We start from the raw sequence: 13,355 nt of genomic DNA on the forward strand, positions 1-13,355 counted from the left end.
GCTTAGTTGCCCCGCAGCATGTAGGAACTTAGTTCCCAGACCAGGGATGGAACCTGCATCCCCTGCATTGGAAGGTGGATTCTTAACCACTGGACCACCAGGAAAGTTCCCTGCTGCACAGTTTTGTTGCTCAGCTTTGTTCTTAGTTTTGTCGTAAGTAAACCTGCTTTCTAGAGTGACTGTTAACTTAGGGGTCTCCCGTACTTTTTCCATTACTTATGATTCCTTAGTGGGATTACCTATTTAATCACCTACTTTGTCCCTTTACTCTGCCCATATCAAATATACAACTGTGACCACATCAACAAGATTTCTTCCCTCGTGGAGTTTATAGTCTGATGGGAGATGGTCAGTAAACAAACACACATAAACTTGATAATTGTAGGTAATAATTAAAAACTATGCAAGAAATGAACAAATAAATATGAGACTGGGTAGGGAGAAGCTACTTAATGTAGATTGGTGATCAATAAATGCCTCTCTGAGAAGGGGACATTTAAACTTTCACTTGAGTGATGAGACAGAAGCCGTCCTGAAAAACTAATTTTTCCAATCCCCTCTTCATTCCTAGGATCTGTGGTCGAGAAGAAATAGTGATGCCTTATGCTTCTGACAGTGATTCAGGAAGTGTGGATTTGCAGCTGGGCAACTTAGAGGATATTAAAAAGCAACCAAGTAGCCTTGAACTTACAGGTGAAATGGGGGAAAGATAAAGGAGTGGGGCTGGGAACAGGGAATCTCTTGTCAAGTGACGTTTCAGGATGACCAGCTGTCAACTAGATTTTGACAGCGAATTTGGTCCCTGACTTTAGGACCTTGGAATGTGATTGGCAAAATGAGGTGATATATTATTCTAGGTATATAGAAATCTAAACTTGGTCCTGAAACATCATCCTAAAGGCTTGTACAGAGTCTAAGTGCTAGAAGGATTCTGAGAAGGGAGAGGTAGATGTGGATGGTTGCTGGATTGGGTTACAGCATAACTATCTTTCATTTATTCTACAAACATTTTTTGAGGACCACTTGCTGGGCATACAACAATGAACAGGGCCAATGTGATCCCTGCCCTCATAGGATTTACATTATAGTGCTTTTTGAAAATGACCCCCAAAAAGTAAACAGACAACAAACAAAGTAATTACAAATTGTAGTAAGCACTATGAAAAAGTTGAACAGCTACAGTGTGTTTGAGGAACTACATTAATTCACTTGTACATTCATTCAACAAATATTTATTGAAGCCCTATTGTTCTCTCAACACTGATCTAGCTATAGAACAGTGTGCTTATAAACAAATGATTGGAGCTCAGTATAATGTGTGTGATTAAGGGTTGGGGAGGAAGTAATGAGCAGACAGAGAAAGGTTTATTAGCAGCTCAGAGGATACTTAGCCAAAATGCGCAAAGGGGATTCAGGAAAGGGATCCTGGAGTTGAGCTCTGATGGATGAGTAGGGGTTAGCTAGGCAAAGAGAGGAAGGGAAGGTGGGGAGAGGAAGAAGAAACAAGCAGGCAGAAGGAAAGCCTGTGCAAAGATCATAGGTGAACAGGAACATAGGCTTCCAATGGACGACAGACACATGGCAGGAAGTGGGAGAAATATACAGAAGACAGTAGTCATGGAAACCACTAAGTGAACAAAAGTAGAGAAACCCTCAGCTGATAGGTGTGTTAGGGAGGAACTAGGAAGGCTATTTACCCAATAGGAATAAGAAATTTGGTATCAGAAATGGAGGAAGCAAGGATATAAAACGACCTGAATCTAGGAAGGCCCAAAGGAAAACGCTATGTTCCTCACTGGCAATAAAATTATTGTATTTCCTCAATTATAAGATATACATTGTCACATTGTATAATTTCTAATCATGATATATTTATTTTATAATCACTGTAATTGGTATCAGAGTGTTCCTTTTTTCCTGCAAAGTTTATTAAACAGAATTGGTGTATTTTATAATCTTAAAAACTACATGAACAGGGAAATGATGCCAGCAGAATCCTTGTCACTCGATAAAGAAGGTTGTTATCATCCCCATTTTGGAAATGTAGAAATAGGCCCAGAGAAACTAAGGTTGCATAAAGTCAGAAAGCTAGAAGAGGCAGAACCAGGATGTGAGCCTAGGCAGACTCTGGAACCTGTGCTATTAAAGTATTAGGTTGGCCCAAAAGTTCATTCAGATGTTTCCGTAAGATGGTATGGAAAAACCCAAACTAGCTTTTTGGCCAACCCACTATATCTCAGGTCAAGAAGGAGATACCTCAAGCACTTACTCAGCCACCTGCTCCACTTGGAAAGAGATCATCAGCACAAGAGGCCACTATATTTTAAGCTCTAGTCACTGCAGGCTCAAAGACTTTTGGATTTACAGAAGAATATCTACCATTGAAGTGCTTACTGTGGGCCACATACTGAGAAAGTCTTCTGTATGTACTACCTCACTCAGTCTCCAACAATAACCCTGTTTTATTGGTGAGGAATCTAAGCTTCTAAGAGACAGACTAATTTAATGAATGTCATATAGCTAGTAAGTGGTGGATCCAGGATTCAAACTAGTCTCAGACTTAGAAAAACCCATGCTCTTATAACCCTCAGCTCAGCCTTAAAGGTGTTTGTAGTTTAGGAGGGCCTTGGAGAACATTGGAGGCTGTTGGAGAAGGAAATGGCAACCCACTCTAGTACTCTTGCCTGGAGAATCCCATGGACAAAGGAGCCTGGTAGGCTACAGTCCATGGGGTCACAAAGAGTCGGACACGACTGAGCGACTTCACTCACTCACTGGAGAACATTGGATTTGTAATTGAGAAAACAGACTCAGGAGGGGAAGAGACTTGTCCCAGGTTGCAGAGGAAATAGGAAGGGTGAGAACAGGACCTATCTATCTTGATGTCCAGGGGTCCTCCCCACTAAACCGTGTGACTTCACACAGTACAGAGGCACCATCCAATGTCTTTCTTTCGGCGTTAGACTCGGACATCTCGGAAATCCCCGGACTCCCCAGGGAATCCCTCACAGACACCTCCAGACACCTGACCCACCAAGGCCCCCTCGGTGAAGTCGTTGTCGAGCAGCTGATCCAATCCATCCAGAAGTTTTTTAATGGTGAACTAAAGGTACGCACAAGCAATCTTCCAAGGTATTCCAATTATTCATCTACCAAATATCTTAAAATTTTTTATATAAAACATTTATACTATAGGGTATAAAATTGATTAAATGTATACTGTCAACTGGAAAAAAAAAAAAAAAGCATAACCTGCAAATGAAGAGTTCGGCTTTTTCGGAGGTGTTACTAAGGACTAAAGGGCTTCCCTGGTGGCTCAGATGGTAAAGAGTCTGCCTGCAATGTGAGAGACCCAGGTTAGATCCCTGGGTTGGGAAATGCCCTAGAGAAGAGAATGGCAACCCACTCTAGTATTCTTACCTGGAGAATTCCATGGACAAAGGAGCCTGGCGGGCTACAGTCCCTGGGCTCACAAAGAGTCGGATAGGACTGAGTGGCTAACACTAAGGACTGGAATGACAGTCTTTCAGATAGCTCTGAGGGACTGTTGGTAAGAGAGGAGTCAGGATAAAAAGGAGTTTTGATGGGGAAAAAAAACTATGTAGTGAAAGCACCAAAAGATGGACTGCTAATTACAAAAGCAGACATTTCCAATTAATCATTTTAGTGCGTGTGAGAAGGTACGGAGCAGCTCCAATGGCTGATGGCTTGACAGGCACAGCACCGTTTGTTCACTCAAATGGCAGGTGGCATTCTTTATCCACAATACTTTTACATTTATTTTTTGTATTTATAATAAATATATTTACATATTCTTCTACATTATTTTTATGTTTATAGTAATTTTAAATTTCGTATAAAAACAAAGAAAACTGTAATAAAAGGTATAGGTTAATCTTCCCTAATCCTCTCAAGATTTAAGTTATCTTAGTTCTCCTTCTACAGAGAAGGCAATGGCACCCCACTCCAGTACTCTTGCCTGGAAAATCCCGTGAATGGAGGAGCCTGGTAGGCTGCAGTCCATGGGGTTGCGAAGAGTCGGACAAGACTGAGCAACTTCACTTTCACTTTTCACTTTCATGCATTGGAGAAGGAAATGGCAACCCACTCCAGTGTTCTTGCCTGGAGAATCCCAGGGACGGGGGAGCCTGGTGGGCTGCCATCTATGGGGTCGCACAGAGTCGAAAACGACTGAAGTGACTTAGCAGTTTTCCTCCTAAGATAATTTCTGTTAACATTTTGGTGTATGTATTTTCAGACTTTTTCTTGTGCGTACAAATACATGTAATTATAGAAAAGCACGCATCAGAGATAGTGGGAGAAAAAAGAAATTTCTTGGTCAGTAACTATAGATCTGTATTATCCTACTTAATAATGCAGTATTCATTATTTAAGTGAAACATTCATTCATTCTGTGGGAGCATATAACAAAAGAATTTGTCTTGACCTGGGGGTAAATGGAGGCATTCCTGAGGAAGTAACCTTTCAGCTCAAGTCTAAGGAATGAATAGGAGAAAGTAGGAGAAGTTAAAATTGGAGGATTGATCTCTGAGTTGGGAGGATCCACCAGAGGAGGACAGGGCAACCCACTCCAGAATCCTTGCCTGGAGAATCCCATGGGCAGAGGAGCCTGGTGGGCCACAGTCCATGGGGTTGCAGAGAGTCGGACACGACTAAAGTGACAGCACACACGCACGCACGTTCCAGAAATAGGAAATGAAACATTTAACAGCTTTGTGGCAGAAGGGGTCAGAGAATGTCTGATGAACTCAGAGAAGCCTGGCACATCTAAAGCAGTGTCCAAGGTCTCTGTCTTTTGTCAACAGACACTTGGGTTACTTCCATGTTCGTGTGTGCTCAGCTGTGTCTGACTCCTTTCGACCCTGTGGACTGCAGCCCACCAGGTTCCTCTGTCCATGGAATTCTCCAGGCAAGAGTCCCGGGTGGGTTGCCATTTCCTACTCCAAGGGAGCTTTTCGGCCCATGGATTGAACTCATGTCTCTTGCATCTTCTGCATTGGCAGGCAGACTCTTTACCACTGTGCCATCTATCTAACTGTGAATAATGCTGCAGTGAATATGGGAGTGTAGATACCTCTCTGAGATCCAGTTTTCATTTCCCTTGAACATATGTGCACAGATGTTTGGGGTTTGTGAAAATTCAACAAGTTTTATATTTTCTCTATGTATAATGCCAGTAAAAAAATTTTTTTTAAGACTTAAAGCCAGAGTGTTGGTCTTCACTTTTGACTTTGACTTTGCTTTATACTTCACGTCAGTAGGGCTTTCTAAAGGATTTCTTTGTAATTAATAAAGTGCTTGGATTGCTGCAGTGAATTGGAAAAAAAAAAAAAGCCCATTCCCTGCCCTGACCTAAATCCACAGCGTCAGGGTAATAGATGAGTAAGAAGGCAACTTTATCACAGTATCACAAATACCATGTTAGCAATATATACATGTGGTTAATGGATACACTTAGAAGGGTACTTAACCCAACTTCAGGAGAGAATGCATGATCTAAGTCTTAAAGCATATATATAGATTTCAGTCAGTAAACAAAAAGTGTAGACAATTGAGAAGGCGGAAAGGCCCAAAAGCAAGAAAGAGCAGCATGAAACTTAACTGGGCTAAAACTCAGTATGCTACCAGGCAAGGTGGAAGATGAAATGGCAGAAGTTAGCTGTGGTCACTTTGAGAAGGGCCTTAACTTTAATGGGTGCTGTTGAAAAGAGTTTCAGTAGACAGTGAGTTACCTGATAAAATTTGCATTTTATGACATGAAACTGGTCATAGCTGGGTGAATAGACTAGAAGGGGACAAAACTGGAGCAGAGTAACCCAATGTAGGCTTGTTCTACTAATCCAGGTGATAGAAAATCAGGCCATTGCTATATATTGCTACTTATTGCCACTTGCTGTCCAGAGGGCTTATACCAATTTATACCATCTACATGCAGGGGAAAAAAGACGGGAAGAGATTTTCTCATGATACATAGAATTATTGGTGTCTTTTGCTTTCTTCTTAATACCCTATTTTTTCAAAGTTTGTATGATAGATATTGCTTTTATAATCAGAAAAGGAAATAATACAAAAGATTTTATTCTTCAAATCAGAACTTGTATTTTCATAGAAAACAAAGACTCAAAATAATGAATTTTTAATGACATCAGGAGAGCTGGACGTAACAGTGTCAGAGGTCGCCTTTAAGAAACAGTAAACAGGGAGGGCTTCCCTGGGGGCTCAGACAGTAAAGAATCTGCCTGCAATGTGGGAGACCTGGGTTCGATTCCTGGGTTGGGAAGAGCCCCTGGAGGAGGGCATGGCAACCCACTTCAGTATTCTTGCTTGGAGAATCCCCATGGACAGAGGAACCTGGCAGGTCTGTCCATGGGGTTGCAAAGAGTCAGACATGACTGAGCAACTAAGCACACAGCACACAAACAGGGAAGGTAGGTGGAGATGCAGACTAAAGGTGCATAGAGCCATCATGGAGTACTTAGGAAAATCTAGCTGAGAGGGAAAATGAAGACCCAAACTCAGGCAGGGCCACTGGACAAGGAATGTTATTCCTCTGTAACTTCTTTATTCCTTGTAATAAAATGCTAATCTTGGGTTGAATGAGATGTCATTTAAAACATTCCAAGAAGCTTTTCAAAAGCCTTTTACAATTATCAAATGAGATTATAATGTAGAGTTGCGTTTTTATCATTTTCCCACAAACTCAGAGTGAACTTGAGAAGCTGACAGCCCTGAGATCTTTGTCTTCTCTCAGCCGAACTTTACCTTCTGATGAAACCACAGAATCATTCATTCACAGCCACATAGCAGACATTGTGCATCTGCTAAGTGTAAGTATTCTGACCTTATCCCAGATTATTGTCACCATGCAAATTCTATGACAACAAAATTTTTAGTGGCTGCATCTATGTTATCAATTCCCTCAACTTCTTTTTCATATTAGTATTTCTGCATAGAGGAGAAATACCCAAGGTACTCCACTAAGATAATCAGCCTTGAAAACCAATTAAAAGAGCAGCAGTAAGGGAAGGAACAGCATTTAAATAAGTGAGCAGTAGTTCTGAGGCAGATTCTATAATCAAATGCCTAGTTCAGTGCCACTTCTGCCTCTTTCTAGCTGTGAGACTTCGGGAAAGTACTGCACTTCTCCGTGCCTCAGTATTCTCATCTATTAAATGAGAATAGCTGTATCTATTGGAGTGGCCAAAAATTTTGTTTGGATTTTTCCATACGATGTTATGAAGTTTTTGGCCAACCCAGTACTTTACATAGCTACTGAGAGCATTAAATAAATAAATGCCGGCCACAGAACACAGTACCTAACACATATTTTGCATTTGAGAAACATGGTGGTATCCTTTTTATTGTTGTCCTGTTTTTATTTAACTCTAGCCATACTCTGCCACTAACTCATTCATGCATTGCCTTGCTAAGTACTTGACAGTTCCAGACAGTATCCTAGGAACTGAGGCCACAAAGATATAATCTCTGTTCCTGCAGCCAATCAAGTGTCACAGAGACTATAACAAAAGTTTAAATAAGTCTAGTAAGGGCACAGAGGAGTAAGTGAGTGGTCTGTTCCATGTCAAAGGATCCAGATGCACTTAGACAAGCACTTAACTTTAAAAAAACTTTTTTAATTGAAGGAAAATTGCTTTACAGAATTTTGTGATTTTCTGTCATACATCAACAAGAATCAGCCGTAGGTACACCTGTAGGTGCACAGATTTGTAAGGCTGATTAGATTGATGATTAGTTTTCAGAACTGAAGGCTAACCTGCTAACGGGTGTGTTAAGTGGTAGGCGTGGTAAAGAATCCACCTTTCAGTTCAGGAGACACAGGAGACATGGGTTCAATCCCTGGGTTGAGAAGGTCCCCTGGAGAAGGAGATGGCAACCCACTCCAGTATTCTTGCTTGAGAAATCCCATGGACAGAGGATCCTGGCAGGCTACAGTCCATGGGGAACCAAAGGGCCAGACACAACTGAGTGAGTGAGGCCATAGGCACGCCAGACTATATCAAAGATCTTCTGTACCCAGAACATTGTGGTGCTGGTTATTCCTTGCCCTTCAAGAGTTTACAGTTTGGAAGTGACTACACCTCATAAGTAGGTTGAGAAAAATTCCAAGTAATACATTATGTAGAACAGAATGATATGATGCAGATTTAAGGGTGAGTGAAGGTTTTTACTTGGCTCTGCTCCATGCAAAGAGAGTTATATGCAGCCATAGGACTCAGCCAAAATGGCATGATTCCACAGTCCCACGTCTACAAAAATTGGCAGCAGTGGGTTGACACATAGTTCAGCCAGTCAGCTCAGAAGATCCACAAGCTGAATCCACAAGCACGCTGAATTTCCCCATGCTTTGCACCTGAACCTGTCCAGCCAGTAGCAAAATACCTACTGTCAGGCATCAACCCAAGTTTGAGCTGGCAAGGGGTTCAGCCTCGAAGAGTTAAGGAGAGTCAATGTCCACCAGAAAACTCCAGGGGTCAGGACATCATTGTTCAAGACCATGTGCAGGAGCTAAAAGAGTGTTGCTTCCAACAACCAAGAGGAGAGGCAGCTCTGAGAAGAAAACCAGGGTCATTCTAAAGAAAGAGGTTTATGGGATTTTCCAGTCTTTCTCTTGATCCATGACAAAGCATGGCTTTTCAGTATCCAAATAAAAAGAGCAAAGGAAGCTGAGAGTAGAATATGGAAAAGAAGGGGGAAAAGAATCTGTTACAGTACTTCACCAGAGAAGATTTACAAATAAGCACATGAAAACATGCTCCATCACTGTGATTAGGAAAAAGCAAATTACAACCACAAGAGGGACTTCCCTGGAGGTCCAGTGGCTAAGATGCCACATTCCTAATGTAGGGTGCTTCGGTTCAATCCCTGTTCAGGGAACTAGATCCCACAAGCTGCAACTAAGAGTCTACATGCCGCAACTGAGACCCAGCACAGCCAAATAAAGAAATAATACACATTTAAAAAAAAACACAATGATATGCAACTTTATACCAACTAGACTGGCTAAAATAAAAAGAAAGGTGGTACCAAATGTTAGTGAGGAGGATGTGGCACAACTAAGACTCCCATGTACCCCACAGCCATTTTGGAAAACTGGCAGTTTCTTAAAAAGTTAAACATATACTTACCATATGACCCAGCAATTCCATTCCTGGGTAAAATGAAGCATATGTCCATACAATGACTTGTACGCCAGTGTTTTATAGCAGCTCTATTTGTAGAAACTAAACACTGGAGACAACCCAAAGATCCATCAACAGGTGAGTGGATCAACCAGTTTTGGTATATCCATACAATGGAATACTACTCAGCAACGCAAATGGATGAACTGTTAATATATTGTACAGCTTGGATGAATCTCAAAATAATTATACTAAGTGAAGGAAGCCAGATAGAGAATATACTCTGTGATTCCATTTACATGAAATTCTGGAAAATTAAGATTATCTATAGTGATATCACATTAGTGCTTTCCTGGAGGTGGGAGTAGAGTGGGGACAGGCAGGAGGGAGAATTTACAAGGTAGCACAAGAGAACTTTTGGGAGTGATCCATATCCTGATTGTGGTGTTGATTCCATGCATACATACCTATGTTCAGAATCATTAAACTATACACTTTAAATATGTACAGTTTATTGTATGTCTGTTACTTCAAAATCAAAAAAGATGTAAACAATATGTGGAGAACTTTAATAGAAAAGAGAAGAACTACAGTGACAATTGGGATATAAAGTAATGACAAGATTTGAGTGAAATTGATCCAGATAGATCTCCTGAGCTAATCTTAAAAGGAAGTGATAAATAGGGTTGAAAGAAAGAACCAGTGAGTAGGGACTTTGAGGGGTAAATTGGGATCTGGCTATGTGAAGTAGTAATTCTGAGTTATGGCAGAATTATTCATAACCCTGGGGGCTTCTCTCCTGGGATGCAGGCTAACTTGCCTCATAGGCATTTGGGATCTTAGTTCTCCCACCCGTGTCCCCTGCATTGCAAGGTGGATTCCTAACCAGTGGATAACCAGAAACGTCCTCCTGTTGCAGAATTTTAAAGTAGCTGGACTTGTCCATAATGCCTCTTAGTTTTCCTCTGGCAGCTTGGGACTCCACCCTAATTCTGCCTTGAGGTCCTCCACAAAACCCTACTACTAGGTCATCTGGTAAAGGGTATACTCAACATTGAAAAAGCACTGTGTTACTTGAGCAGCAGAGTAAGAAATGGGTGAGAATGATGTTTTAGGAAGACTCTTCTATGATATGAATAATGCATGCTGAAGGAGTATGGAGGACAGGCAGTTCACAAGACTGAACTAATAAGAAAATAATCTGTCCTGTTGTCCAAGTGAGAGTTTGAGCTCCCTGAAGCAGAAGGATGGAGAAGAAAGGGACCTGTTTTAGGAATTAAAGGACATAGTTTCTAGTTCTAGTTCTGTCAAGCACAACCTTTGTGATTTTAGACAAACCACTTTGCTTCTCTGAACCTCTAGCTCCACTTGGAAAATGGAGATAGTAATATCTGTATGGCTTTCATTAAGACCTTTGAAACAAATGTCTCATTTTGTTAAGATTGGTTAAGATTCTTCTTGAGGCGAGCAATGAAGATCAACTCTGGCTCACTTATGTTAAAAACAAAGGGATGGGGACTTCCCTGGTGGTCCAGTGGCCTCCCCTTCCCAATGCAAGGAGCCCGGGTTCAACCTGGTCAGGGAACTGGATCCCACATGCCACAACTAAGAGTTCTCATGCCACAACAAAGACCTGGAACAGCCAAATGATTACATATAGAATTAAAACCAACAAAGGACGCTGGAATATCTCGCTTAGAGCCTAAGGAAGATGTTTACCTATCAAGCCTCCAAAAAAGCCCATTCCAGGACGCCTCCAGGAGTCTCAAAGGCAGGGAATGCTCTGCCATCACTATGACCCTAACCTCTCGCAGCTCCCAATCTGTCCGTGTCGGTCAGTCCTTAATTCCACAATCCGAGGGAGAGAGTCTGCTTGGCCCAGGCTGGGTCTCTTCTCCACTCCTGCATCAATCGGGCGTGTCAGGGGGCAGCATGGTATCATGATGCCATGACTTCTGGGCATCCCTCCCTCCCTGTGTATTAGAGGCAGCTCCCAGAGAAAGGGTGAGTGCTATGATTTGGATAGTCACCCTGGGAGGTCCCTGCTACACAAATACTTTACAATCAAAAAGCCTCTCAGCTTCTGATTCCACATAGTGGTTAGCATAATTGTGAATATATAATAAGCCATTCATACCTTACTGATTTAAAAAAACAAAAGACATACTGGGTGAAGTAAGTTAGAGAAAGACAAAAGATACAATATCACTTATATGTGGAATCTATAAAAGAATACAGATTAACTTATTTAAAAAACAGAAGTAGAATCGCAGATACAGAAAACAAACTTATGGTATCAGAGGGTAAAAGGGAAGAGAGATAAATTGGAAAATTGAGGTTGACATATATAACTATATAAAATAGATAACTATTAAGAACCTACTGAGGGAATTCTACTCAATACTCTGTAATGAGCTTTATGCGAAAAGGAGTGGAGATATATATATGTGTGTGTGTGTGTATGTGTATAACTGATTCACTTTGCTGTAAACCTGAAACTAACACAACACTATAAATCAACTGTTCTTCAATAAAAAAAATTTTTTTAAAGATTATTCTGACAGAAGTGGTCAGGTATATTGAAATCAGAACTGCAGGCCTGGAGTTTTAGCTAAAAAGCACTGCCTTCATCCACGTGGGAGTGGCTACAGGAATATGTAGGAATATGGGTACCGGGATGGAGAGTCAGAATCTGTGCAAAGCAGGAAGGGGCTATCACTGTGACAGATTGGACATGGGAAGTAAAGAGAGGAAAAAAACCACAAATTGTCTCTCTTACGAGCCTGGGAAAGGATGCTGTCCTCAGTAATTGGAGGCAGAGAAGTGCTGTCCTTTGCATGGGAGAATGATGAGCTCACCTCTTAACATCCAAATGCCAGGCTGTCCCTGTGACCTTAGTGATGATGCTCTTGAGAGACGTAGATCGGAGTGAGTAGAGGCCGACTGTCAGCCTGAAGGCCAAGTCTGATGCTTTGTTCCTTCCAGACTGTGAACCATACAAATAAGTAAGAAAGCTCCATGAGGAAATCAGAAAGAACAAGTAGTCCATCTGCAAGATCTGACCAGAGTTGGAAAGTGAGACGAGAAAAGAGAAAGAGATAACTCAGAGAAGGGCACAAAAAAGAGCCCAGGCATGTTTGTTGAGCACTGCCTCCTGGGCACCGTCCTAAGTTCTAAATGAGATCTTTTGGGTGGCAGGCAAGAGAAACCTAAAAGGGAAGATCTATTCTTAGGATCACTGCATGCTGCCTAGAATCCTGTAATAGGAAGAGCATCTTGCTCCAGAAAGGAAATGAAACCGCACACACACACAAAAATTTCCTCATGCCCAGTGCGAACATTCCACCTCTTTCCTCCTTTGTGTGCATTTCCATCTCCCTCCGTCTCCCTCCTCCTTCCCTTTCCTCTCCCCCCTCCCACTTCTTTCCTGCCAAAATTTGCTCGTTTGGTTACCCAATCCATAGGGCAGTGCTCCCAAATTTTTAGTTTTCTCCTTTCATAGACCAGCCAGAGATTGAGGCTCCTTGTCTCAGTTCAGCATTCCTAAGAGAGAGAATATAGTGAGTTGACCTTGTGGTGTGTACTCCTAGACAGACGAGTTGTGGTTAATGGAAGAAAATGACTTAGCAGAAACATGGCTGTGTGCGGACTTCCCTGGTGGTCCAGAGGCTGAGACTCCACGCTTCCAATGCAAGGGACACAGTTGGATCCCTGGTCAGGGAACTAGACCCCACATGTCACAACTAAGGATCCTGCATGCTGCAACTAAAGATCTTGCGTGACACAATGAAGATCGAAAATCATGCTTGAGGCAGCTAAGACCTGGCACAGCCGAATACATGAATATTAAAGAAACGTGGCTGTGGAACACCCACTGTTGATGGCCGAAGGCAGTTGCCAGAGAGGCTGGGTAGACGGTCCCATAAGGAGGCCCCTACATCCGTTCACATCTGCTCTTCAGCTCAACTCCCTGAGAAAGAGCTCATCTTCTCCATCTGGATAAGGAAACTTAGGCACAGGAAAGTTCAATATGACACACAGGGTCACAGAGAGCGAGAGAGTCAGAACCAGTGCTCAAACCCAGGTGTATCAGCTCCAGAGCCTCTTTTTTCCTACCACTCTGCAGGTTTATTCAGTAGTGCAAAGCTGCTTTCCCTCTGCCAGTTTGGAATCCGTGAAGTTATTTGTTTTCCA

General features: G+C 42.0%; 1 protein-coding gene across 1 annotated transcript in view; it reads left to right on the plus strand.

The window, feature by feature from the left end:
* MROH8 (maestro heat like repeat family member 8) overlaps positions 1 to 13,355 on the plus strand; it is a 57,906-nt gene that overhangs the window by 4,844 nt on the left and 39,707 nt on the right. The window contains exons 2-4 of the mRNA XM_086331926.1: positions 572 to 693; positions 2,964 to 3,109; positions 6,726 to 6,848. Of these exons, the coding sequence (XP_086188052.1) occupies positions 572 to 693; positions 2,964 to 3,109; positions 6,726 to 6,848 (391 nt within the window). The remainder of the gene's footprint in view (positions 1 to 571; positions 694 to 2,963; positions 3,110 to 6,725; positions 6,849 to 13,355) is intronic.

The sequence above is a fragment of the Bos grunniens genome, chromosome 13 (genome assembly GCF_055505025.1).
Source record: "Bos grunniens cultivar Pamir isolate PY7600 chromosome 13, Bosgru_T2T1.0, whole genome shotgun sequence".
NCBI classification, from domain to species: Eukaryota; Metazoa; Chordata; class Mammalia; order Artiodactyla; family Bovidae; genus Bos; species Bos grunniens.